Raw genomic sequence first — 27,021 nt, forward strand, 5'->3', positions numbered from 1 at the left:
CACGCCCCAACCCCCAATTGAGGCCTCACCTTCTACTCTCCTCAGAGCTCAATAAGCTCAAGGTGCTCTTCACCTTTGCACTTGCTGTTCTGCTGCCTGGAAGGCTCTCCTGGACATTTACGTAGTTTTTCCAGCTTACCATTAAACCTCACCTCCAAATGTCACCTCCACAATGAGATCTTCCAGGAGCAACCAACTTAAAGAAGTTCCCCGCTTGTAGCACAGGACGCTATTTTCTTTCCTCGTTGAATTACCAATATAGGAAATTATGCTGTTATGTTTGTTTTCCCGTTATTGTCTTCCACCTTTCAAGAATGCAAGCTTTCTGTGCGCAGGGACCTCGTCTGCCCTGGTCCTAGAACATTGCCTCTCTTACTCACGTGGGTTTAGTCACTGATTGAATGAATGAACAGAAACTCAGGCAAGAGAGGGAATGACCTGCTTAGAGCACAAGTTAGGAGCGAAGCCGATTCCCCTTGTCCTATTTCCTCGGTTTCTGCTCACTCTAGTTGATGGAGGTACCATTCAAGGGGCCGGGAGGTGAGGGCGGAACTGTCCACCACGAACCACGAACCAAAGGGACTAAGGAGCCACAAGCACTGCTAGCACCGAGCGGGTGGGTTCGCGGTGCGCTCGGCCTTGGCCAACCCAGCAACTTCGATTTTACTTCCGAAGCCCAGAAGCTGGTTGGGAGGTGACGAGAAAACGTAAAGATGCAGGGCCCAGGCGAACACGGGAAAAGAGACGACGCCCCCAGCCGCTTCTCCTCTTCGCGCCGCGCGCCGTGCCGGGGGTAAGCCCCAACGCCCACGGGTGCGCGGGCAGCCCGGCTCAGCGGCCGCAGCTGCGCTCACTGGCTCTCCGCGGGCCGCGGGGAGGGGCGGGGCGCCGCCCGGGCCTTTGGCCGCGAAGGGGCGGGACGATGGGGCCCCACCCTGGCGCGGGCGGGAGGGAGGCGGCGTGCGCTCCGGCATCTGCGCGGTCGCCCGCTCGCTACTGCGGCTGGAGCGAGGCTGAGGCTGGAGCGAGCGGGCGGGCGAGCGAGCGGGCGGGCGAGCTGGGCGGGGCGGGGCGGGGCGGGACGGGGGAGTGGCGCGGGTAGGAGCGTGGAGGAGGGAGGAGGCGGCGGCGGCGGCGCGTGTGGCGGGCGGGAGGGCGGCTGGCACCCGGCTTGTAAATAAACTGCGATGCTGTCTCGGGCTCGCCGGCCCGGGTGCCGCCGCCGCCGCCGCCGCCCCGGAGCGCCGGTGCCGGGCTCCCGCCGCCGCGCGCCCTAGCGCCTCCGCGCCAGCCTCGCGTGCCCTCGCCCGCCTCTAGCAGCCCGCGGCCCGCGCCCCCCGGTGTCCCGCGGCTGACCCGCGCGGGATGTGACCCCTCCCCCCTGCCCCCCGGGGCCCCGCCTTAGCCTGCTTTTGGAGGGGGGGGTGGGGAGGGGCGCGCGGATCATGGCATTGGAGTTCCCGGGCTCGCCGCCGCCGCCGCCGCCTCTTCCACGCACCCCGAGCGCCCCTTCTTCCCGAAGCAGCTGCGGAGAAGGCGAAGCGGCCGGCGGGGGCGAGGCCGATGGGGCTCAAGGCGCGCAGGGCGGCGGGGGCGGCTGGCGGCGGCGGCGACGGGGGCGACGGCGGCGGCGGCGGGGCCCCTAACCCTGCCGGAGGGGACGCGGCGGCGGCGGCGGGCGACGAGGAGCGGAAAGTGGGGCTGGCGCCGGGCGACGTGGAGCAAGTCACCTTGGCGCTCGGGGCCGGAGCTGACAAAGACGGGACCCTGCTGCTGGAGGGCGGCGGCCGCGACGAGGGGCTGCGGAGGACCCCGCAGGGCATCGGGCTCCTGGCCAAGACCCCCCTGAGCCGCCCTGTCAAGAGGAACAACGCCAAGTACCGACGCATCCAAACTTTGATCTACGACGCCCTCGAGAGACCGCGGGGCTGGGCGCTGCTCTACCACGCTCTCGTGTGAGTACCGGGCCGCTCGGGGCGCCCCTCGGAGGCGGCGTGTGGCCGGGGGTTCGGGGGGGGGCGGTGGGCTGGAGCTGGGGACGGCTCTGAGGCTTCAAAGTCCAGGGGCGCCCGTCCGCCGGATTGGAGACCAGCCTGCCCTGTGCTGTGTAGGTGTGTGTGTGGGTCTGTGAACCACTCTCTGGGGGCTGGACACCAGGGCTTGAAAGATCCAAGCGTGGCTCCTCAGCTGATTTGGAGACCGCTTTGGCCTGTGTGTGTGTGCGCGCGGGTGCGCAGTTACGGCACCTTCTCCGGATGTTGGTATCCAAGCTTAAAAGAATTCTGTGGTTTTTCTAATTAACGAGGAGGTCGAACGGGATAAAGCGGATCTTCCCATGCGCTCTGTGTCTCTGCTCAGGGTGGGTCCCTTCTATTTGGGGTCGCTGCTGACTTTAAATGATACATCGTGGAGTTGGGGATGGGAGTGGTACATTGCCCACAGTGGGGTGTGCGTGTGTGTGCGTGTGTGTGTGTGTGTGTGTGTTTGAGCGCGGGTGTCGATGGCTTTGCTTGTGCTACCTTCTTAAGGCTCCATTCTCCTATGGAAAGGAACGTGGTTTGCTCCAGTTGGGGACTTGGACTGGCCAAAATGCATGTTTTGGGATTCTTTTTAGGGAAGTTAATGAGAGAGAGAGGGATGGGGGGGGATTGATTGTGATTCTCAGGCTCTAAGTCTAGACTGACGGGTGAGGGCTTAACAGCGCCAGTAGGTGGGGGCCAGGGATAATTTTGGCTGGAGCATCTCCATAATTTGGTCTTAATATCCCCTGAACTGCTTGCTTTTCTCTTGCTTTGACTGGGCAAGGGCAGCGGGAGTGTGAAGGGGCCTGGGCTGAAGGTTTGCCCCCTGGAGAGGGTCCCCTTCTAGTCAGGATGTAAGTGCGTGGTGGGAAGGAAGATGGAACTTCTACTCCTGACACTCTGGCTAGAAAATCCTGCTGTGTTGGGGGAGAGGGCGAAGATGGTAGTGGTGGCTCCTCTCCAGGAGGGGAAATCACAGCTGGCAGCGCGCGCCTCAGGGCTGGCAGGGCACTTCCAGAGGTACCCCTTTCTTCCTGTCTGCGGCTTAGTCATCCTGATGGCTGCTTCTTAGGAGGCTGTACCGTTACCAGGGTTTTGGCGGGGAATCGGCCAAGACCTTGACCCTTCTTGTGCCTTTAGCAATGGATATTCCTCTCTGTCCTTCTCCGATTGACCCATGACCTACGTGGTGGGAAGGGGTTCGGGGAGCCTCGGAGTTAAACACTACCTGCCAATCTTCCTTGGTTGGAAAGGCTTTTCCAGCTTTGGCCGCCAGGTGGAGGCGTCTGCACAGGACCTCAGGCTTGGCAACAGGTTTCATCAGAGAGGTTACCGAAGCCTGGAAAGGGCGCCTTCCGGAAACTGAGGAACTAAGGACATGCAGCCAGGAACATGGGTTTTGGGGGGTGGGGTGGAGGGGGGCTGTCCAGCCTTTGGCATTCATGTCTGCCTGTATTTGCAGGCGTTAGTGAGTGGACAGAAGGGTTAGCAATTGTTGCTCTTCCATTTGCTTTCTTCAGGTGGTAAAAAGGGATTGAAAGATATTCGTCTCTGTCTCTAGTGCTGTATTTAGTTCAATTGAACTGAAGATAATACTGGAATATGCGATAATAAAAAAGGCACACGAATTATTTGAGCGCACACAAGCATACACAGCCTCACATGTCCTTTTGCACGTAAATGGTGTTCAGTACGTGTTGGCTGACTTCCGAACCCGGGGTCCTACTGGAGTTTGTGGGCTCCCTCTTTCTTCTCCTCCCACCTTTCCCAGCCGGCGCTCCAGCCCTGTCTTGACCAGTCTGGGGAAGGGATAGGTAAGGCCTCAATGTTATCCTTCTCTAGAATTATTCCATCACCTGGAAGCAGGTTTGGGAATGCCAAAATCTGTATGTAGCCTCAGTTTCCCAGAGAGGACCCAGGAAAATTTCAATCTATGGGAGGAGAAAGGCACTTTCACACATGCAAATCATTTATTTCATTTCATTCTCACCATGATGCTATGATGTGGGAATTGTTCCCTACATTTGATAGGTGAAGATATGAAAACTAAAACAGATAGCACCACCTGTCCAGGATCCCACAGCTGGAGCTCACATATGAACGCAGTGGGTCATCACTTGTTTGTGAGCCCGGATTCCAGTTCTGACCCTCTGCCAACAACTGTGGGACTCTGGGTATTTTACCAGGCGTCCCTGGATGCCCCTCACCCATTGGTAGCAGAGGACTCTTAGTCCCGCCTCTGCCTCCCCTTCATAGCTCACAGTTGGCAAATGGCTGGGAATGGAGTTTGGAATCAAAGCAGGGGCTGCTCAGAACCCAGGGAACCACAGTGTTAGGGAAACGGGACATGGCCGGGGGTGGCGGTGGTATTGGGATTCTGATTAATTGGGCGTTAGATTATTGGGCTGGGTTTGAGCTCCTGATACTGAAGCATACCTGGTTAGTGGAGGCACTGTACATCCTTCCTCCAGCTGGGAGGAAGTCTGGTCAAGTGAACAAAACCATACCTTTCATTGATGATTCAGGATTTTGCAAGCACTGAAATTCGTGCTTCAAAGCAGCCATTATCCTATTCTGGGCTGTGGTTAATGACAGAACGCGGGCCAGGAATTTGGGCTGACCGTGGGCTCACAGGCTAGTGCACGCTCTTTTTTAAAAAAAATGAACCGGACCCATGAGATGTGATTTTTTTCCTTCTCTCCCAAAGGCAGGATACAGCAAATGTGAGAATCAAAGACCGCACCCGTCCGCCCCCAGCCCACCGCCCCTGCCCCCTTTACCTTAAATGCCCGTCCCTTGCTTTCTCCTGGCTACTCACTTTCACCTTGGCCGAGTTCTCATGTCACCTCCTCTGGGAGGTTTTTCCCCGGCCCTCCAGCTGAGCTAGAATTGCCCCTCCTCGGCAGCATCCCCAAGCATAGGATTTTGCACTGGACTGACCTGCTTGCTCACCTCCCCCGGCAGAGCTGAGAACTACTTTGAGGAAGGGCTGTGTTGCGTCTTGGCCACCTCAGTCCCCAGCAGGCTTCTGGGCTCACGGCAGTCACCCAGGAAGCGTTTGCTGAATGGATGAGTGAACGCATACTCTCAGGTTCACCCAGACTTTGTTCTGCGTGGTTTTCCTGTTCTCAGAACAATAATAAGTAGTCAGCATTACGGAACATTCATGATGAGAACAGCTCTCAGAAGTCTCACGATGGACAACAGGGGAGAGGTGGGAGACCACGCTGTGACCCCGGTAAGGCTGATCGCTTCTCTATATCTTTAGCTGCATGGCTGAAAAGGATTCTGATGCTGTAGAAAAGGGGCTGGACTTGACGTTCACATCTGGACTCTGCCTTCAGTCTCTTTGACTTTGCATGAGCCGAGCTGGGGAAGATCTGTAAGTTGAGGGTGAGAACCATCCATCGTAGGGTGGTTTTTAGGCTTAAAAAAAGTAGTGTATATGAATGAAATTAGCCCAGTATTAGGCATGAAGTGTTTACTAGTTGATTCTGAAATAGGGTCTCCTTAAAAGTCATACACACCTGCCGCTGTGGCTGTCCTGAGGCTGTCTGGGGACTCCCCCTTCCTAGCCTGTTAGTGGGAAGATGCTGGCTTCATCTTGGCATTATTGCTGGACTGGCAACCATGCAAGCATCCCACTACCCTGACCACCTCTCCGTGGCCAGTTGGCTATGATCAGTTGATCACCTGTTGACCCGCCAACGGGAAATGATCACAAGAGATGCACACTGATTGCATTCTCAGGTGGACTGGCCCCTGGGACATCAGGCAGGCAAGGCTGAGAGGTGGGGCGCAAGGACCCAGCAGCCGCTCTGGAAGGTGAAGGGCCTGGCTGGTGGACCTAGCATATTGACTAAAGGAGCTACAGCCCTCAAGGTGGAGGAGAGACACTGGCCTCTCACTGAGACCCCTTAGGAAAGTAGAGTCTTAGCAAGTCCTTGAAGTAAGAGAAATTTGATTTCCCAAACTTGCTTTGCCTCTTACGGCCAGTATGTTCCTGGGCAAGTTGCTGGATCTCTGAGTTTCAGTTTCTTAGTCTAAAAAGTGTTCTCAATATAGACTCTTGTGGAGCTAAGAGCACCTTACATAGAAGAAGTGCTCAATAATAGATAGAACTTTGTGTTGTCGATGTTAGTCAATAGAAATGCCTTCGCTGCGCCTGGCACTCTTCTAGACATTGGCATTATAGCAGTAAACAAAACCAAGCAAAACAAAACAGTCTGATCTCTGCCCCAATAGAACATGTATTCTAATAATATCTTTCTTTTATTGGGGTATAGTTGCTTTACAATGTTCTGTTAGTTTCTGTGGTACGACAAAGTGAATCAGCTATATGTATACCTATATCCCCTCCCTCTACTAATATCTTAATAATATTCAATATCATCTAATAATAACATTAATATTAGCAGAAATCTCAGAGTTTGGCCATCTGGTCAACTTCCCGGCCTAGGTGTAAGGAATCCCTTGAACTGCATCTCAGCCAGTGCTACAACTTGTAATTCATTACGGAAGGGATGGACTGCTGGACTCAGTTCTCTCAGCTATTCTGTTCTCTGACTCTATTCATCCCATTCTCTTCCTTTTCTGCCCCCATGTATCCTATTCTTTCTCATTTCCCACTAGATGTTTGTCTTCTTAACCCTCTCAGTTCATCCTCACTTTTTTCTTACCCCACTAATTTCCTCTTTGCATTCTCTTCCTCAGTTTTGTGGGTTTCCTTCTCATTATTGCGAACAAAGGATTTTGAAAAGCTCTCATTCGTTTTTAAATAATTTTTATTTTATTGTGGCAAGAACACTTAACATGAAACCTACCCTCAACAGATATTTAAGTGTACAGTGCGTTACTGTTGACTGTAGGCACAGAGTTGTACAGCTGATCTCTCCTCTTGCTTAACTGAAACTTTATGCCTGTTGGTTAGTAACTCCCTCTTTCTCCTCCCTCCAGCCCTGGGGAACCACCATTTTACTCTCTGACTCTATGAATTTGACTGTCTCAGGTGCCTCATATAAGTAGACTCCTGCAATGTTTGTCTTTCTGTGATTGGCTTATTTCACTTAGCATAATGTCCTCAAGGTTCATCTATGTTGCCACATACTGCAGAATTTCCTTCTTAAGACTGAGTAGTATTCTATTTTCTTTATCCATTCATCCGTTGATGGACATTTAGGTTGTTTTCCACCTCTTGGCTCATGTGAATAGTACTTCAATGAACATGGAGGTGCTAATAGCTCTTTGATCCCCTGATAATAATATTTTGAGGAAATACTCAGAAGTGGGATGGCTGGATCACATGGTAGTTTTATTTTTAATTTTTGAGGAACTTCCATACTGTTTTCCAGCTGTACCATTTTGCATTTTCGCCAAAAATGTGTAAGGCTTGCAGTTTCTCTGTATCCTCACCAACACTTAGGGTCTCCTTTTCTTTTGTTCATTTGTTTGTTCGTTTGTTTGAAATAAGAGCCATTCTGACAGGTGTGAGGTGATCTCAGTGGTAAGAGCGTGGTCTTTGGAGTCAGACCTGGGTTTAATCCAACTTTGCTGTTTCCTTGCTTTGTGACCTGGAGCAATTCGCTCAACTTCCCTGGAGTTCAGTTTATTTATGATATGGAGATAATAATACCTACGCCCCCAGGATTGTTGTGAAATTTAATCAAGGTGATGATATTAAACACCTGAACATTGCATTGTGTTGATTTGCAACCTCAGGAGTTCCCCAGGTGAAATTGAAATTGGTCGGGTACATGGAGGGCAAGGAGAGACCGAAGAAAGAGGCAGGCCACTCTGGATGAGTAGGTGGCGGGTGTAAGAAGCAGAGAACTTACATACGAGGCTTGTCTTGGGCAGCAAGACAGGTAGATCTCCACACCCAACCGCCAGCATCTTAAAAGTTTATATAGAGGCCTTCACGGGGTTCAGTAACACTATCTAGGTGGTCTCAACAACATGTGCTCACTCAAGGCTGCACCCTTGAAAATAGCTCCCGCTGTGGGAACAGTGGGCAGAGTATATGCCCAGCACTGGAGGGATAAGGGGCCAGCCCACAGGTCTACCAGCGGTCACGACCTCTCCATGACCTCCACCACAACCTCTCTATGACCTCCTCCACGACCTCTCTATGCCCTCCACCACGATCTCTCCATGACCTCCACCAGCACATTGTAGACTTAGTAAATATTGTTTCATTTTTGCTTCCCCTCTCAACCGTGTTTAATCTGCCTTCTTCTTGTACCCCCCTCATAAAATCCATGCCCCCTCGCCTTTCTAATAATCTCATTTGACTTTTCTTTTCATTTTATGAACTTCCTGACTTCTTCCTGGCCTTCTTTCTTATGACGTTTTCAAGCCATTCAAGCAGAATGAAGAGGTCAGGTAAGGGGTGAACAACAACTCCCAACATCAGATCTCTGCGCAGCAGTGAGGCTATATGCTGGGAATGACAATGACCACAGGTGCCCCGTATTCACTTTCTAGGAAGTGGGCTAACATCAAATGGCCCTTCTTGCTAGAATGGAGGGTACCCAGTGTCTCTCTTCTATAAATGAATGACAGATGCTGAGATTTTCCCAGGCTCTTGAAACTACTTTGGTGGTGGAGCTCGGATCACGCAGGAGTCCTCCACCCACAAGGTGGTGCTCTCTTCACCATGTCACAGTTCTCCTCTATAGAAGACAATGTACCAGAAGAGTAACAGAGAGGGACAGAAACTCTCCCTTCCAGGGTGAGGTGCTTTAGAGCTGCATTTCTGGAAAGTTCCCAGGGGAAACCAGTGCTGCTGGTCTGCAGACCACACTTGGAGTAAGGCTTCTCAGACTTTGATACACGTGTGAATCACCTAGACAAGAAGGCACCTTAAGAAAAATCTGGCAGACTGCACCTGAACCAAAGCCATCCAGCTTCTGTATAACGAGGCGAACTGACCCTACCTTCCTCCTGAGTAGTTCAGTGGAAATTTACAACATACCTGCAGTCGTGCCTAAAAGGACTGAATCTAATCATGAAGAAATAACAAAGTCGAATGGTGGGACATCCTGCAAGATATCTGGCGTGGTCTCTTTCAAAGGGTGCATGTCATGAAAACAAACAAAGATGAGGATAACTGTTTCAGTTAAAGGAGGCTAAAGGCACATGACAACCAAGTGCAATACTTGAGAATCGACAAGTGGGACTGCATCAAACTTCTGCACCACCAAAGAAGCGATCAATCAAATGAAAAGGCAACTATGGTAGGGGAGAAAATATTTGCAACCGTGTATTTGATGAGGGGTTAATATCCAAAATATATAAAGAATTCATGCAACTCAGTAACAAGAAAGCAAATAATCTGATTAAAAAATGGGCAAAGGATCTGAATAGATATTTTTCCAAGAAGACGTACAAATGGCCAACAGGCACATGAAAAGGTGCTCAGCATCACTAATCATCAGGGAAATGCAAAATAAAACCACGATGAGATACCACCTCACACCTGTCAGAATGGCCATCATCAAAAAGACAAGAAATAACGAGTGTTGGCAAGGATGTGGAGAAAAGGGATCCCTTATGCAATGTTGGTGGGAACGTAAACTGGTGCAGCCACTGTGGGAAAACAGTATGGAGGTCCCTCAAAAAATTAAAAATAGAACTACCATATGGTCCAGCAATCCCAGCTCTGGATATATATCCAAAGGAGATGAAATCAGTATCTTAAAGAGCTATTTGCAGTCCCGTGTTCATTGCTGTATTATTTACAATAGACTAGATTTGGAAACAGCCTGAGTGTCCATTGTTGGATGAATGGATAAAGAAAATGTGGTATATATATATATAAAAAATGGAATCTTTTCCAGCTGTAGAAAAGAAGCAAATCATGCTATTTGCAACAACATGGATGAACCTTGAGGGCATTATGCTAAGAGAAATAAGTCAGAGAGACACAGTACTATACTATGTCACTTATACAGGAATCTAAAAAAATTGAACTCAGGACCAGAGATCAGATTGGTGGTTGCCAGGGGCTGGGGGGTGCAGGAAATGAGTGAAGTTGGTCAGGGGGTACAAACTTCCAGTTATAAGATGAATAGGTTCTGGGGATCTAATGTACAGCATGGTGACTGTAGTTAAAAATAACTCTGTTGTATAATTGAAAGCTGCTAAGAGAGCAGATCCTAAAAATTCTCACCAAAAAAAAAAAAAAAATCAACTATGTGAGGTGTTGGATGTGTTTAAGAACCTTATAATATATATGCATATCTAATCACCACATCATGTACCTTAAGCTTATGCAATGTTATATGTCAACACAGCTGGAAAAAACACAAACAAACCAATGCAGTTCATGATTCTTGATTGGATCCTGAGTTAAAAAAATAATAACAATCAAAGATATTATTATAGGGACAATTAAGAAAATCTGAACAGAGATTCCATATGAGATGACAATATATATCCAAATTTAATTTCTCGAGTATGATAATTGCATTTCGGTTATGCAGATGAAGGTTTTTTTTTTTTTAAGAGATGCGTGCTGTAATATTTAGTGGTGAAGTGTCGTGATATCTGCAACTTACTTTCAAGTGGTTCAGCACACATACAGACTCTGTAAGTGTGTGTGTGTGTACACAATACATACACGGGGAAGAGGGAGAAGGAAGAAAACATGGCAAAAATATTAACACTTGGAAAACCTAGGCAAGGCTTATATATGTGTGGATTATGTTACCATTCTAATTAAAAATATTTTTAAATAAAAAGTTAAAAATACTTAAAAAAAAAAAAAGAAGAAGACAAACACACACAAACAGCACAGAGCACATGCAGATGAAGGCCTCACCCCAGAAACAGATACCATTGCTCTGTGGGGTCCAGGTATCATTGTGAAGTGATTCTAATATGAAGCCAGGCCTGAAGACCGTTGGCTGAGCTCAACGGGCTTTCTTAGGTTCACGGATTCTGTATAGACCGTGCCTCAAATTTCCTCTCCACCTTGGAGTTTTTTTTGTTTTAATTTAAAAATTTTTTTAATTAAAAAAAATTTATTGAGTATAGTTGATTTACAATGTTGCGTTAGTTTCAGATGTACAACAAAGTGATTTGGTTATACATATATGTGTATATATATATTCCTTTTCAGTTTCTTCTCCCTTATAGGTTATTACAAAATATTGAGTATAGTTCCCTGTGCTTTGTCCAGGTGATGGGAAACATCCAGGAGAAAGGTGCAGTTTAGCATGCTAAGGTCATTCATTTAGGGGCCACACGTGCTGACTCAAATGCCAAGCTTCGTGCCAGGACGTTGAGGGAGATGAGCCATACCTAATTCTTTCCCTGTGGAGGCGGAGACTGGAAATGACTAAATGTAAATAGCCTAGCTAATGCAGTAATAGCATGCAAATGAGGAACACTGGCATGCAGAATGGGGAAGGCACTGTTGTCTCCTTTGTTAAGGGAGACTTCTGCAAAGGAGGTGTAAGCAGTGGGGAGAAGATGGAGGAATTGACTGACGGTCCCATTGACGACTCATCTCCCCCTCCTACTAGGAGGACTAATAATTCAGAACACTGAATTATTATTCTTGCACTATTTGGAGGTTCCCCCTTTCATCTGTATTCATTTAAAAAGATTCCATCAATGTTTAAAAGGTTCCTAAATCAAGTGTGCCCCTATGGTCTTTTCCAGAGAATCAAGGTCCTGCTCTCTTTCTCTTTTTGGCTTGGGTTTCGAAGTTTTGACATTAATGAAAACAAGATGTGGTGCATCTTTGGACCACAGAGCAGTGTGAAGGGAAGCATGGGAAAGGTCCTCAAAGTTGGATTGACTAAAAGTCATTCTAGACACTGTGGTACGTGGTTCTGGTGTGGGATGACTGGAGATGGCTGTGAGTTTGTCAGAAATGCATTGGGTAAGTTGTTTGAAGATGTGTGATTCAAACACTTCCCTTGTCTCACAGTCTGCAAATACTTACGTGTAGAATTGATGAAGAATCCCATGAGGCAGCATGTGAGGAAGCACTTTGGAAAGTACACAGGGAGCGGCATTCTGAGGTAACATTGTCCGAAAGCTGTATGAGGAGCAGACAGGTCCCAAAGTTGGGTTTTGGGTTTGGGCATTTGCCCAGGGACAGATTTGCCACGTTTCTGTCTGTGTTGCATCACCTGAACATCACTGGGTATTTTAATCGGGAACCCATTAACGGTATGCCTTAGTACCTGTGTTACAGGGATGTTGGCTTCCCTGGGTTGATCGCCTTTTAGGAGAATGAAGAGAAAGAGGTTTGGAGATGACAAGACAACAGTCAAAGATGACAAGACTGCAGTCAATACAGAGGTTTCAGGTCACCTCTAGTTTGGCAGGCGTCATAGGATGCAAATCAGATCCCGTCCAATTGTACCCTTGTTGGATGGGACTTTTCATTCTGCCACAGAAGGGATAGAGGATTTTGTTTGAAATGTTTTCTTAAGAGAACAGATTGGGTTATAACTCGGGAACAAGATTGCTTCTTGCATGTAGTTTATGAAGAACAGGAGTAAGTACTGATGCAGTTGGCTCATGGGGCATCCTGTACATGGGCTCTGCTTGGCTTCCTCCCGAGGGGGGCTTCTGTCCTGCTGAAGACTTCAGGGTTTCCTCGGGATCGCCTTTTCCTCTTCTTCACCCTCCCCTCCTTCAAGAGACATAAAATCCTTTGGACCCTGTCTAAGAGTATAACAGCTGAGTTGGGCATATAAAACCAAGCTATCAATAAAAACCAACATTTTTACATCATTTTGTAGTTTATTCTATTCCCTCTTGGGCAGTGCTACCAGGACACTTGCTTTAGAAGTATTAGCCAAATGGCTGTTACAGCAGGGCCCTTCTTACAAATTCCCCACATCTGTTTTTTCTAACTACGCCAGCGTTGTATCGGAGGAGCCTGTCCATGGAGTTTCTTTGCCGTGAGATTTTTTGTAAACCTGCCATAGCAGTTCAAGTCCATCTCTACCTTTATGGATGTCTTTTGTAGGGGATGGGGTGAAATATTATCCAACACGACTTGAAAATATTGAGCCGAGGGAATATGTTCTTCCGGTCCAGGCCATCTGTACTAATGGAAAATCACTCAGTCCTATCACGCTATGGATCTCCCTACTCCTGCCCGTTCCTAAAACCCCAGCTCCGGCTTTATCTCCCCCCACGTCTATCAGTTTCGGATGTTTCTCCACCTAGTGAGGCCAGTCCGGAAAAATGAAACCTTAGGCACCAGCAAGTCTAATCAAGCTAAACAGCAGTTTAGGGGATTTACGAACCTGGAGAGAGGCACCTAGCAGATTACAAAGATCAGAGACCGTTAGAACTGTAGAGAAGAGCTAACGGAGGCCCAGGGCAGTGAGAAAGTTGCCTGAGGTCACTTTGATGGCAAAGGGAGGACTTGAACTCAGGTCTTCTTCCAAGGCTGGCTTCCATTCAGCCACATCAGCTTTCCCTCGCGGGCTTCCAATGGCTGTGTACCAGTGGAGCAGTCTTACCAACAGCATGACTGTTCTGGGTTGCCTTGTCTCGGGGTCTAGATCAGATAAGCAGCAGAAAGAGCAAAGCCAAGTGCATGCTATCCAGGCGTCCATCCACAGGCCCCAGTCGGCCTCTGGCCAAGGAGGGTTTCTCTTCCTGTAGAAATTCCTTGTCCCTTGACCCTCTTTTCTCCACCCTACCCCCCAAATCCAGCCCTCTACCAAGAGTCATATAAAATGCTCTCTGGGGCTTCCCTGGTGGCGCAGTGGTTGAGAGTCCGCCTGCCGATGCAGGGGACGCTGGTTCGTGCCCTGGTCCAGGAGGATCCCACGTGCTGCGGAGCAGCTGGGCCCGTGAGCCATGGCCGCTGAGCCTGCGCGTCTGGAGCCTGTGCTCTGCAGCGGGAGAGGCCACAACAGTGAGAGGCCCGCGTACCGCAAAAAAAAAAAAAAAAAATTGCTCTCTGATCTCCCTTGAGTCCAACATTAAGTTGGGGCATTCAAAACCAGCATATCAGTGCTAACTAATATTTTTTATCCATTTGGGTTATTATTCTGTCACCTGTGGGGCAGCACCATCATCTGGCCCATTCATGGAAACCTGATCTGTTTTCATTAATAACAGTCACTGATATTTACAGAGTTATTTCCCTGTGCCACGTTGGGCTAAGCGCTCTTCATGTTTTTTCTAAGGTGAGCCTGAGAGCCCAGCCCCTAGGAGACCCAAGCTCTCACCCTGAGTCCTGGGCTAGTTTGCTCTGTTGTCTCCAACAGGTCATCGTACTCGTAAGAGCCCCAGTGTTTCATCTGATAAATGGCCCTAATATTCCCTGCCCTACATTGAAAGGATCTAATGAATGACTTCATGGTGTACTCAGGGGAGGCTACCACTGCATCTTACTTTGTGTCCCTCCAGAAGCTCCCTGAGGCAAGGTGCTCAGTGCAAGTGGTTTATTTAATGCACAGTCGTGCAATCTGGTTTGCAACATCTCCCCGCTGAGGAGTCTTTTTAGACACTTTTTTCCCTGATTGCTCCCACCCATGATGTTTTAATACCACAGATATACTGTGTATCCTTTATGTACTGTATTTATGTCTGGGCTCCATATATAAAAAGAGTAAGATTTTTTTCCCAACCCCACCCTCCAACAACCAACTTTGCCCCCTTGAAGGCAATACCCAGAGCTACTGAGAATGCATGATTTAGGAGGTGATTCTGAGAAAAATTGGAAAAATAAGTAAAATTGGAGCAAGTGGGGAAATAAGACACGAAAGAGAATGCAGACCGTAAGGACGCATTTATCATCAAGCAGGTCACCATGGGGGTTAATTAACACTGGCCCCCCCAGGGGCCCCTGTAATGCAGTGTACAGCAGTGCAGAATTATCCTCAGACTCCATCCATCATTGGCTCAGGGCTGATCCCAGGGGTATTACCTCTCAGAGAAATCCCTTAGACAAAAATGGGGGTGTTTGCCAAAGGTATTTGTTTGCAGAAGACCACCTTTGGCAGGTGCTGGGAGAAGGTGCTGAGGAGGGGGTGAGAGGGGCATTGACAGCAACTGCTGTACATTGTCTCATTCTGAAGTGAAGAAAATATTGGAACTTGTGGTTCACAAATGTTTCTGTGTTTTGTTTTTTTTTTCCAGTGGTTCTTAAGTAAAGGAAGTCTTGTGGCCTCAGGGTCATGGTAATTCTGTAGTGTTTTTTCCCCCTCATTAATTTTTCGTTTAGGAAAGTCATTCAGGAAAAAAAAACTGTGAATTTAAAGTATTTGTAAATATGTTGACTCAGTGCCTCGTATCTCATGATGGCTACGCTTTTTGAACTCTTCATGTGTGCAGGACTGTAGAGGTCTCAAAAGCACCATGAAACCAGCCCATTGCCTGCATTTCCTTTGGGGGATGGAGCCGTATCCTTGTTGAAATTCTGGTGTGTTCACATATTAGTAATTCTTACCAAATAAAACAGGAAAGTTATTTTAAATAAGCATGGAGAACTTTAGTCCTGCTGACACTATAATTCCGAGTGCCTTTTGTGATGCTTTCAAAGAACGAAGAATCTAATTTATAATGTGAGAAGCATTAGCATTTTCAAAACAAGATTAAAATAGGTATATTCCGGTTGCCCTTACAGACACATCTTTCATTGAGAAAATGGCAGGATCTGGTTGTGAAGTGTGGTGCTGACGTCCACCGTTTGCCTCAGTTCTGGTTTTCTGGGAAAGTAATTAACATCCACCTTCCGGATTCCAGAATGTTAGCAGGAATGTTGAGTTGCTTCTTGAATTCCTCTGGGAATTAGGTACCATGATTTTCACACCTTATTTGGTCGGGAAGAAATCTCACAGGAGAATCTTCATCCTTTACGTTTAAACATCTTTGTCTGCAAATATGTCTGCTTATCAGACTCAAGGTATTCTGATTCATCGTTCAGCTGACATTGATTTCAGGTCTAAAAGATGCCATGCCTTGGACTAGGAACAGGGGATATAGGGATGAATATATTCGTTTTTGCTGTTTCTGTCCACGGTCAAGTAGGTAAATAAATAATTGCACAGTGGTGTGATACTTTCATATGTGCATATACTCAGTCTACGCGAGGCTCAAGTAAAACTGTCAACGTCGTTTAAATGAGTCAGGGCAAATTTCCATCAGCAAGAAACAGAGTTCGTCATGCGCATAAGGTTAAAGACTGTTTCCTTCTTCACTTCGTAATGTACAACCCTGACTATGACTGTGTCACACTTTTAGAAATCAGAGGTCTGATTTATTCTCACACTAAAGGAAAAGTGTTGAAATTGATGCAAGAGAGAGTGGGATCATAGAACCTAGCACTGTGAACCTTGAGGTGAGCTGTTTAAAGAGGCTGAAGATGGTTTCCTAGCTGTACTTTTTGTACGTGCAAATATTCGTTCTTTGCAGCCCAGGGTCTCATGCAATACCTGGCCCACCAGATGCTCATTCTTGGGTAAGTGCACACAGTGCCAGTCCTGAGAGCTGTGCAGGTGAAGTAATGGAAGCAGAAGTGGATACAGATAAGACCTGGCTTTGAATCCTGGCTGTGCTGTGTTTTAGCCGAGTAACCTTGAGTGAACCACTTAACCAGCCTAAACCTGTTTCCTCACCTGTAACGTGGAACTTGCTTATTCGCATGGTTGTTATAAAGATTCAATGAAATGTCAGTAATATAGTCCGAAGCCTGGTTGTAGCTCGTGGTCAGTATCTGATACATTGCTGTTCCCTCTCCATTCTTTCAAAAACCTGCGAAGATAAAAGTGATGTCAGTCAATGGAAGTAATGTTGAAATTAATATCATAATTTCTGCCTTCAAGTTAGGCTGTGGACATGATGAAGTTCTGTTACAATGTGTGAGTTCTATTATCATGGTAAAAGGAAGGAATTTACATGGAAAGGGAAGAAGAGGTGCATAAAGAAAAGAGTTCTGCTGCCTGACTCAAGTTTGCTGAGGAAGCAGAGATGCTGAGGAAAACACTTGCCCAGCTGCACAGCACGTGATCAGTACACCACCAAACTGTCAAGTTCATCTAAAACAAGGAAAGATTGAGAAACTGTCACAGCCAAGAGGGGCTTCTAGAAATGTGACAGCTGAATGAGATAAGGTGTCCTGGATGGGATCCTGGAACAGAAAAATGATAGTAGGTTAAAAACTAAGGAAGTCTAAATACAGTATGGGGACTTCCCTGGTGGTGCAGTGGGTAAGACTGTGTGCTCCCAATGCAGGGGCCCGGGGTTCGATCCCTGGTCAGGGAACTAGGTCTCACACGCATGCTGCAACTAAAGATCCCACATACCGCAACTAAAGATCCCACATACCGCAACGAAGAAGCCCGCATGCTGCAACTAAGAAGCCCGCATGCTGCAACTAAGACCTGGCAGAGCCAAAATAAATAAAAAATAAATAAGTAAATAAATAAATAATTTTTAAAAATATAGTATGGACTTTAGTTAATAATAATATATCAGTATCGGTTCATTAACTATAACAGATGTATCATACTAGTCTAAGATGTTATAATAGGTGAAACTGAGTGCAGGTTATATGGGAACTCACTGTACCACCCTCTCAATTTTTCTGTAAATGGAAAACTCTTCTATAAAGTAAGGTCTATTTAAAAAAAATTAATTGCTGGACTCTGTGAACAGAGGCACTGCATTTACAGAGGTCCTCCAACCTGTTACATAGACATGGAAACACTCTCAGGCAGATGAGATCACGTCCCCCGTGTCTCACAATTAAGAGCTGAGATTTGGACCCAGGTCATCTAGTTTCAAGTTTAGTCTAGCTGTTTTCTATTACTCTTTCATCTGCTCTTGTTGTATTAAGTGATGTCCATGAAATTATGATTTCCCCAACGGACGGTGTTCAGATCACATCAGTTGTTCAGTGCCATCGTCTGGGTGGGCCAGTGGAGCCAAGTCTCTTCTGACCACTTCCTGAGGCACAATTCGAGGGGACAGTACATTTTCCCTTATGTATCATTGACCAGCACTGGGTCAGCTGCTCCTTCTACCTTGGACCAATGAAGTGAAGGCCAAGGGAACTACCGTGGTTGACTTAGACACATCCTGAACCACTTCCTGGGGTCTGGCACATTGCCAACCAGACAGAATGAGACTCCGTTAGGAGGAGAAAGATGGAGGAGTGTCTTCTGGGTAGACACACAGCTCGTCTGCCGTGTTGTGGTCACCAGGAGCCCGTATCAGAGGCTGGGACCGACGGCTGGCATTATCATCATCGTCTTCTTTCCCCGTCATGTCTGCCTCCAGGTCCTGCTTCACTGGCTGCTGGCCTGATCTTCTGCAGAGAGGGCTTCTAAGTTCACTGCCTTTCCCACCCTGAGTGGTTGAGGGTGTGCAAGGAGGTTCCAGAGGCCCTGGACACCCTGATGACGCTTGCCCATTGCCATATCCCAAGCAGCCTGCTGAGCCAGGAAAAAGGAATGGAAGTTATTTATTTTGTCTGATCGAAGCTACTGTGGTTACTGCAGTTGGCTGTTGAAGTGGGGTGGGAGGCTGGAAACCTTAGGAGACTTCTCACTCTGTGGCCCTGCTCCTGACTCACCGTGTACCTGGAAGGAGGTTGTATCAGGTCAGAGGGGGCCTAAGGGAATGAGGGGGTCCTGGACCAGGAGATGGGATGGGGGAGCTCTTGTGCTGGGCTCTTTGACATCTTTTATGGAGGGAATGGCATAAGGTAAGCATGGATGGATTGATGTGGTTCCCACCTTCAAAGACCTTATGGTCCAGACAAGAGGCAGACATGCACATGACCACACAGGAAGCCGGGGTGCCCTCGTAGCTGCAAGCGTGGGCTCTGAGGTATGGGAGGAAATCCTCTTTGCCACCTGTGTGACCTCCAGCAAATTGCTTCACCTTCTTGAGCTTCGAATTCTTCATCAGTAAAAATGGGATAATAGGACCTGCCCTGCCAGACCGCTGTCACCATAGAATGGCATAATGGCTGTAAGATAGTTGGCTCCATCCTACTGATGGTAATGGGAACAAATGACTCTCATACAAAGGCAGGTGGGCACAGAGGCTGGAAGTCAAAATACAGACAGACTGCTGTGGGTTGGTTCCGAGATAGGACTCTGGCAGGCTTCCTGGAGGAGGCCGCCTTTGAGCCAGGCATGAAAGGATGCGGTGGTTTCAGGGTCATGGTTAGGACTGAAGACAGAAGGAACAACTTAGGCAAAGCCTTGGAAATGAAAAATACTTCTGCTGCTGAGTAAGGTGTGACTATTTCCTGGTGGCTGTACCTGGGGGCTCTTTTGTAGGGGGTTAGATAGCTGGGTGGTGAGAGGATGAAGTAGGAAATGTAATAGGAGGGGTCAGATTTTTTTAAACTGAAATTGCTGTGCAACCTGGGCTAAGAAACTTCCATGTCTCTGTGCCTTTTCTTCTTCCCTGAAAAATCAGGTAGTTGGATACATTTTAGGGTTTCCTGATGGAGAAGCTATTAGCGTTATGGATGACATTGTTTCTCTTTGGACAGGAAAGTCGCAATTTTGCAGAATTTTCAGCATTTTCTGGACCCTGCCTACAAGTGCTATTAGAGCTCCCAGAGTTGGAATAACCCAGCCACTCGCAGGCTTTTCCAAATGTTCCAGTGAAGGTGGTAGCACCCTCGGTTGAGCACCACTAGCCTCCAAAGGCCATGACTCTGGCTGATACTTTGGTCTCAAATTCCCAGTTTTTACACTGTCAGTGATGAGTCAAAGCAAAAACACAGACGTAGGAGGCTGGAGGATTCATTACACTTGTGGGGTTAATACAGTGTTTTTATGACGTCAAGAAACCCTAAATTACTTTTTAGACTGAAACAGTTTGGCTCAGGTAAAATACCACGTACATCATTTCAGAAGTTGGGGAAAATGCAAGTTACATAAACCACATATATGTGCACACACACACACACACACACACACACTCCTCCGTCCCTATGTCCCAGGGTTTGGAACATTCATTAGTGTCACTGCATGGAACAAATGAAGCTGGGGACCTGTTGCTTCCATATGGAAAAAATGGGAAGCATTTTCCGATGCTGACATCGGAAGCAGCAGAGCAGTGCATTCATTACTGGGGTATCACCAGGACACAGACCCTCTCCAGGCACCGAGCTTGCTGTTCCAGGAGCCTGGGCACTTCGGCTGGATGGGGAGGTCGTGTGTGGATGAAAGCGTGGCTTGTGTTTCAGGTGGGGAAGGTGTGTTGGAGCAGGGAGTCTTAGCCAGGCTGCGGGGGTCTGAACTCCCACTGTATGACCGCAGGCAGATTACACCTGACTTCTCTGGATCTCAGTTTTCTCATCTATAAAATGGGGATATGAACAGTACCTACCTCAGAGCATGGTTGCGAGGATTACCTGAGTCAATAAAGGTAAAACACGAAAAGCAATGGGCACAAAACGAGAGTGGTATGTGTCTGCTGTTATGACGACGATCTGTCAGGGCCTCTTGGATTCTTGCTGTAAACACATAGGTGCTCAAAAGTGCCAACTGAGGGACTTCCCTGGTGGTCCAGTGGGTAAGACTCCGTGCTCCCAGTGCAGGGGGCCCGGGTTCGATCTCTGGTCTGGGAACTAGATCCTGCATGCATGCCGCAACTAAGAAGTCTGCATGCTGCAACGAAGATCCAGTGTGCCTCAACTAAGACTTGGTGCAGCCTAAATAAGTAAATAATAAATAAATATAAAAAATGCCAACTGAACAAATGAATCCAAGTAAGGGAACAGGGAGTCATAGTGGGCCACCTAAATGGGAAAAGTACAGCCCTTTTTTGCCATATTATTTTTTTAATTGTAGTAAAATATAAAACATAAAATTTACCATTTTAGCCATGAGAGTACAGCTCAGTGGTTTAATGTGCAACCGTCACCACCATCCATCCGCAGATGTTTTTATCTTACAGAACTGAAACTCTGCACCCATTTGTCTGAATCCATTAGGACTGCTGTACCAGAAATACCATAAACTGGATGGTTTAAATAACAGACATTTATTTCTCACAGTACTGGAGGCTGGGAAGACCAAGATCAAGGCATTGGCAGACTTGATGTCTGGTGATGGCCTTCTTCCTGTTTCATGAAAGAAGGCTTCTTGCTCTGTCCTCACATGGTAGAAGGGGCAAGGGAGCTCTATGGGGTGTCTTTCATAAGTGCACTAATCCCATTAATGAGGGCTGCGCCCTCATGACCTAATCACCTCCCAAAGGCCCTACCTCACACTGGGGGTTAGGATTTCAACATAGGAATTTGGGGAGGGGACATAGTCAGTCTGTAGCACCGTGAAACACTAATCCTCCCATTCCTCCCTCCCCCCAGCCCCTGGCAGTTACCATTTTACTTTTTGTCTCTATGAATTTGACTACTCTAGTACCTCATATAAGTGGAATAATACGCTATTTGTCCTTTTGTAACTGGCTTATCTCACTTAGTATAATGTACTCAAGGTTCATCCATGTTGTAACATATGTCAAAATTTCCTTCCTTTTCAAAGGCCGAATAATATTCCATTATACGTATGTTCCACATTCTGTTTATTCATTCATCCATCAGTGGACACTTGGGTTGCTTCGACCTTCTGGTTCTTGTGAATGGTGCTGCTGTGAACATGGGTGCACAAAGCCACATTAATGCTTTTCACCATGACCCAGCTTCTCTGAGTATCTCGGACACCTCAAGCCAATTTCATCCATTGCTCCTTGGCAAGGAGTGGGGAGGAAGGACTGTGTGAGTACTGGGCACTAAGGTGACCAACTGCTAGCTGAATAACTTTGGGCAGTTCCTTTACCCCTCTGGGCCTCCATTTCTTCATCTGCAAAATGAGGGTGCTCACGTTTCCTTCCTTATGGTGTTGAGAGAATAGAAGGTGTTAACTTCTGTAAAACACTTGGGACAGCACTGACACGTGGCAAGCATTGTTAAATGGAAGTTCCTGTTATTTACGTACTATTCTGGCCCTGTCTCATGATTTTATTTTCACTGTGACCTGATGTGGATGTTAGGAGGTGGAGGCTCAGAGAAGTCAGGTGACTTGTCCAGGGACACACAGCTGGTAGGCCACGGAGCTGGATGGGAACCTGCCTGGGCCCGAGTACAAGCCATGTTTCCCTTCCCAGTTTTTCCCTGGGCTTTTCTCCTTGAGCTGCAAAGGATCTGGCGCCCCCGTTCATCCCGCATTAAGCTCTGCCTTGGCAGGGTTTGCCCAGAGTGTCCCAACCAGATCAGGGCTCCGTTATAGGCAAGAGCCAGGCACGATATGTTTTCTTTTCATTGGCAGTGCCAGGCATGATGCTGGCCATGAGGTCCGTGTTTAACAAACACTATTGACTAATCCCCTTGGCCTTGCAGCATCCAAGCTGAGTTCCAAACAAAACCCAGCTCTGAACACGGGCATGGGAAGCGGCTGTTGGAAAGCTGAGCGCAGCTGACTTCCGTGGGGACTCCACGAGTACGCCGGGAACTTGGCCTGCGGTGAAGGTTCTGTGCTTTAGTTGGGCCAGGTCAGCTCAAATGCCGTTTCCTTACAACCATCCCGGCCATTAGCAGAATTCAGCCAGTCTGTGGTGTGTGTATCCTAGTCCAGGTTTGGTTTAAGTCAGTAGTTTTGTGTGCTTGGAGATGGCAATAAACAAGTCAATAAGAATTGAGCTGTTGTGGTGCAGCCTTGCGGAAGGGTTGAGTTCCATCCCTCTCGGAAAGAAGCTCCGTCCTTTATACCCCCTTGCAATGCTGCTTTTCTTCTTTCATCCCTTTGCCTGTTCTAGTTGCCCAGAGAGGGGCAGAGACAAGAGGACGGTGCTTAGGAGTGGAGGAAAGGTTGGGGATGTGAGATGGTTCTGGGTGGAGAAAGACCAAGCAAGTTCCTTCTTCCCCTTCAGCTTCCAGCCTGCCGCCTACTCTGCACCTGCCTTGTGGTTCTTTGCCTCTGGGAGATGGTGTGAAGTCAGCCACTCTTGAGCCCAGTGGTGCTCAGATTTCCTATTCATAAACCATTCCTTGCATCTTCTGTTATGAAGTCCGTGGCGGGCACTGCTGAGCGTGAAATGGATTGAATAATGAAGATGTTTCTTGGGGGGGCAGGGAAGTACTGCCATAATTCATTGGGCAGAGCACTGGAGTGGGGGTCTGGACACTTGGCAGTGGCCCCGCCGTGAACATGGGCAAGTCTTGGGCCCACGTTGGACCTTATTTTTCCTTTTTGTAAAATTGTAAGGCCTTCACTGGCTCTGACCTTCCATGATTCTGGCCCTGCCCCTCGCTTCAGCCAGTGGGAATTGGTGTCGATCATTTGCCTCTTATGTGTAGCCCCCGTCTCTCCCACCATTCTCTGATTTCCCTTTGGGGACTTTATCCCACCCTATTCTTAACCATGTTGTTTGGCTAAGAGTAACTCCATGCCTGACTCCAGAGGCGGGCCCTGTTTGGAATCATCCAGTCAGCCCGTCTCCTCTGGCCCCCGTGGTGGGTACAGGAAAGTACATGCCACCCGATCAGAGCCGGTGGGAGGAGAGGGTGGATCTGAGGACTTGGGAGAGAATCCCAGAAGAGGTGTCATCTCCTGTGGGTGGTGTGGTGTGAGGGTGTGAGATCTGGAGCAGCTGCAGTCATTTTTCTAACACGAGTAGGGGTCTGGAGAAGTGGGAGAGGGGAAGGAAGTGGCCGTTTCTCAGGGCCTGAAATCAAAGGCTAAACCATGTGAGTGGAGTGGGAATACCTGCTTGCAGGCTGAGAGATAGGTGTTTGGAAAGGCAGGTGTGGTGGAGGTAGGGAATTGGACATGGCTGTGTAGGCCACAGTAAACATTTAAGTCTGTCCCCAAGGCCACTGGGTTTCCCAGCATGATCAGATTTGTGTTTGTAAGAATGACTTTGCTGCTGGGCGGAGAAGGGTTGGGGTTTAGGGATACATGTGGTCCTTAGCTGTTCCAAGATGGCGGCTACAATTCAGAATGAGGTCATTTATTAAGCCTTGGCCTTGGAGGTGCACATGGCATTCTGACCCACTGAATCTCATTGCACTGTCCCCACTCTGTAGTTAAAAAAGAGCACTCTCAGAGAACGCCAGTATCGTGCTCAGTGTCACACACAGCCAGATGCCAGCTCCCAAGCCTGTACTCTCCCCACGGTACCAGTGACAGCACACTTCACTGTTTGACCAGCAGCGCCCTTCTTTCTTTCACCTGCTCTCTGAAGGCTTCAGCCTCCTTCAGGGCCAAGGTTTACATTTGTGTTCAAGACGATTTCCTTCCTGCTCATAATAAATGTCAAATTGAATGATGGAAGTGATTCAGCAAGGAATAGAATTTGAGGCGGGGGGGAAAGAGCTGTGTAAAAACATTTGCAAATGGATTAAAAATTTGAGTCCACCGGCTCATGCCAACATACTTGGAGGTTTGGGAGATATTTTTAGACCGTGAAATCCAAATGGCACAGATTGTGGGTTGGAAAGATGGCCATGCAAAGTAGAGTTTGCTAGCTGTGACCAGAGATTGCTTTGCTGAGTTTCTCCTTAGCTATAACATAGCAGCATCCCAGATGTAGAATCCCGAGTCCACAGTCTTCCTTTTTTTTTTTTTTGGATCTTTCTCCTTCCACATCAGGAGCCCTGGGGCTCAGCCACCTGTTCTTAGAGGCCCCTGGAGAGACCTACCTGTTGTTGTCTTTGGGATCATCTTCACATTTTTGGAGGCCATGAAGGCAGCCCCGTTTGAACCAGCTGAGGAGTCCCAGGGAGCTTGTTGGCTCATGGATCTCAAAGGAGATCAAGAGAAGGACCAAGCGAGGAGGGGGGCTTTACCTGGGGCCAAGAACACTTGGAGCCAGGGGCTGGAGGACTGCCCAGACATGAGCTGTCATCCGCACTTCCCTCTCTGCAGACTCTTTCTGCGTGGTAGGAATCATGGTTACCTACAGCAGCTGAACTTTATGTCTCTCTGTCCCTGGAGAGAGACTGCCCTTTCCTCTTTAGTTTTCAAGTTAGGAACATGGGTGTCCACTGCTGGATCCCCCTTCCCCACCTGTGTCCTGGGGGTATGGGTCACGAGAGAGCATGACAGCTGCTGCAAAACAGGGAATAGAGGTGATCCCAAGAAAAGGGAGGAGAGCTTGTCAAAATCTTTGACGATAGATTTCACCGGATGTCATTTACAGCCCACCAGGCACTTTTCCAGATGCTTTACCTATGTTATCTCTTTTAATCCTCACAACCACTGCATGAAGTAGGTGCAGTTAAATGGAAAATAAAAGGAGGATTTGATCGCCCTGCAGGGTTCCTGGGATGACGAATGAGATAGTATTCTGAGGTTGCTGAGGGCAGTGTCCGGCGTGGACCTCCTTTCCCATTCCTTAAAAATGTTTTCAGTTATTTTTATTTTGATCAGAGGAATACATGCATGTAACTCAAACCCCAAATGGTATACTCGCAGGTTTAAAATGGAAAGCCACAGCCCTACACCGCCCTGTGCCTTCCCTACACCACTTCCAGAGGCAAAGCCTTCTCTTTCTGCTTGTTCCCAGACCCCCTGGTGGTTCTCGCCATGTCTCTCAGTTATGGGCTTGGTGCTGCTGTCCTTTGATGAATCATCTTTAGGCACTTTTATTGATTTCCTGTTCTATCTCAGATCCCTTATGGTTTATGTTCTCTTTTATTCTTCTCTTTTCTCCCACTGTCTGCGCCCTCGGTTCCTTTATCTGTGACCTCTCTTTCCTCCTCTTCTCTTTTTTTTTTTTTTTTGCGGTACGCGGGCCTCTCACTGTTGTGGCCTCTCCCGTTGCGGAGCACAGGCTCCGGACGCGCAGGCTTAGCGGCCATGGCTCACGGGCCCAGCCGCTCCGCGGCACATGGGATCTTCCCGGATCGGGGCACGACCCTGTGTCCCCTGCATTGGCAGGTGGACTCTCAACCACTGCACCACCAGGGAAGCCCGAGCCTTGTTTCTTTTAACTCTCAATTTGCATGACCCTATGAAGCAAGTTTTATTTTCTTATTTTTTAATTTTTACAACTAAGAGAACTGAGGCACAGAAAAGTAACATGACTTGCCCAAGTTCAAACTCAGGCTGTTGGCCTGCAGAGTCCCTGCTCTTATCCTGTACACGGTGCTGTCTTTTTATTATGAATCTGTGCCTAAATGTTTTCGATAATATTAATGATGCTATTATAATTCAGCATGGAGGCTCTCCACCAGGGACAGGACACGTGACGCTGGTTGTAGCATGAAGACATGTACTCAGAACTCCCAGAGTTCATGTACAGAGCGTGGAAACAGAATCTAATGTAGGAATGAGTTGTGGTGGCCAGGTGAGAGTGGCAGAGAGAACACGGGACAGACGAGAAAGCTCTGGAAGGGGCCCGGGCTAAACTAATGGGAGAAACACTGTATCATCTCCAGGTTATAATGTGAGGGTGGGCTCTGGAGCCAGACTGTCTGGGTTCAAACTCCAGCTCTGAAACTTACCAGCTATGTCACTTTGAACAAGTTACTAAACCTGTCTGTGCTTTTCAGGTTTCTGATCTGAAGAAAGGGATCACACATTGGGCTTATCTCTCTCACAGGCTTGGTATTTATAAATATTCGACTGAGAATATTGCCTGGCACTTACCTAGTTGTTAAATAAATAAGGAGAACACATAGGCGGGGAGAAGAGTCTCAAGGGGCTGGGCGACCTCACTAGGGTCCTAACAAGGACGGGAGCAGGACCTGAATCCAGGACTCCTTGCACCGTCCCAGGTAAATCCACACTTCTTCCCTTACGTGGCACGACTTGCTGCAAAATAGAGAAAGCAAAACAAAGTAGGATAACGATCCTCCTCGTGGTTGTCTGTGGTTTGAGAGGAGCATCCAGTTAGGACACGTGTGTCTGTGTCTGGGGCAGGGGGTTTAGGGTGCTTGGTGGGGAAGGGGAGGGAGTGGGGAGTGATGGTGATGGGTTTCAGACCAAGCCCTTTGTCTACATGCCTTCCGGGAACCCGGGCTCTCGGTCATCTCCGACATGTGGGTATC

At 48.1% G+C, this 27,021-nt stretch overlaps 1 protein-coding gene across 1 annotated transcript in view; it reads left to right on the forward strand.

Moving 5' to 3' along the window:
• Window positions 1-1,563: 1,563 nt before the first annotated feature.
• KCNQ3 (potassium voltage-gated channel subfamily Q member 3) overlaps window positions 1,564-27,021 on the forward strand; it is a gene marked incomplete at its 5' end in the record, with an annotated part of 287,046 nt that continues 261,588 nt past the window's right edge. Inside the window, one exon of the mRNA XM_082675056.1 lies at window positions 1,564-1,955. Within this exon, the coding sequence (XP_082531182.1) occupies window positions 1,564-1,955 (392 nt within the window). The remainder of the gene's footprint in view (window positions 1,956-27,021) is intronic.

This window comes from Grampus griseus (genome assembly GCF_964374135.1).
Source record: "Grampus griseus genome assembly, chromosome: 17".
NCBI classification, from domain to species: Eukaryota; Metazoa; Chordata; class Mammalia; order Artiodactyla; family Delphinidae; genus Grampus; species Grampus griseus.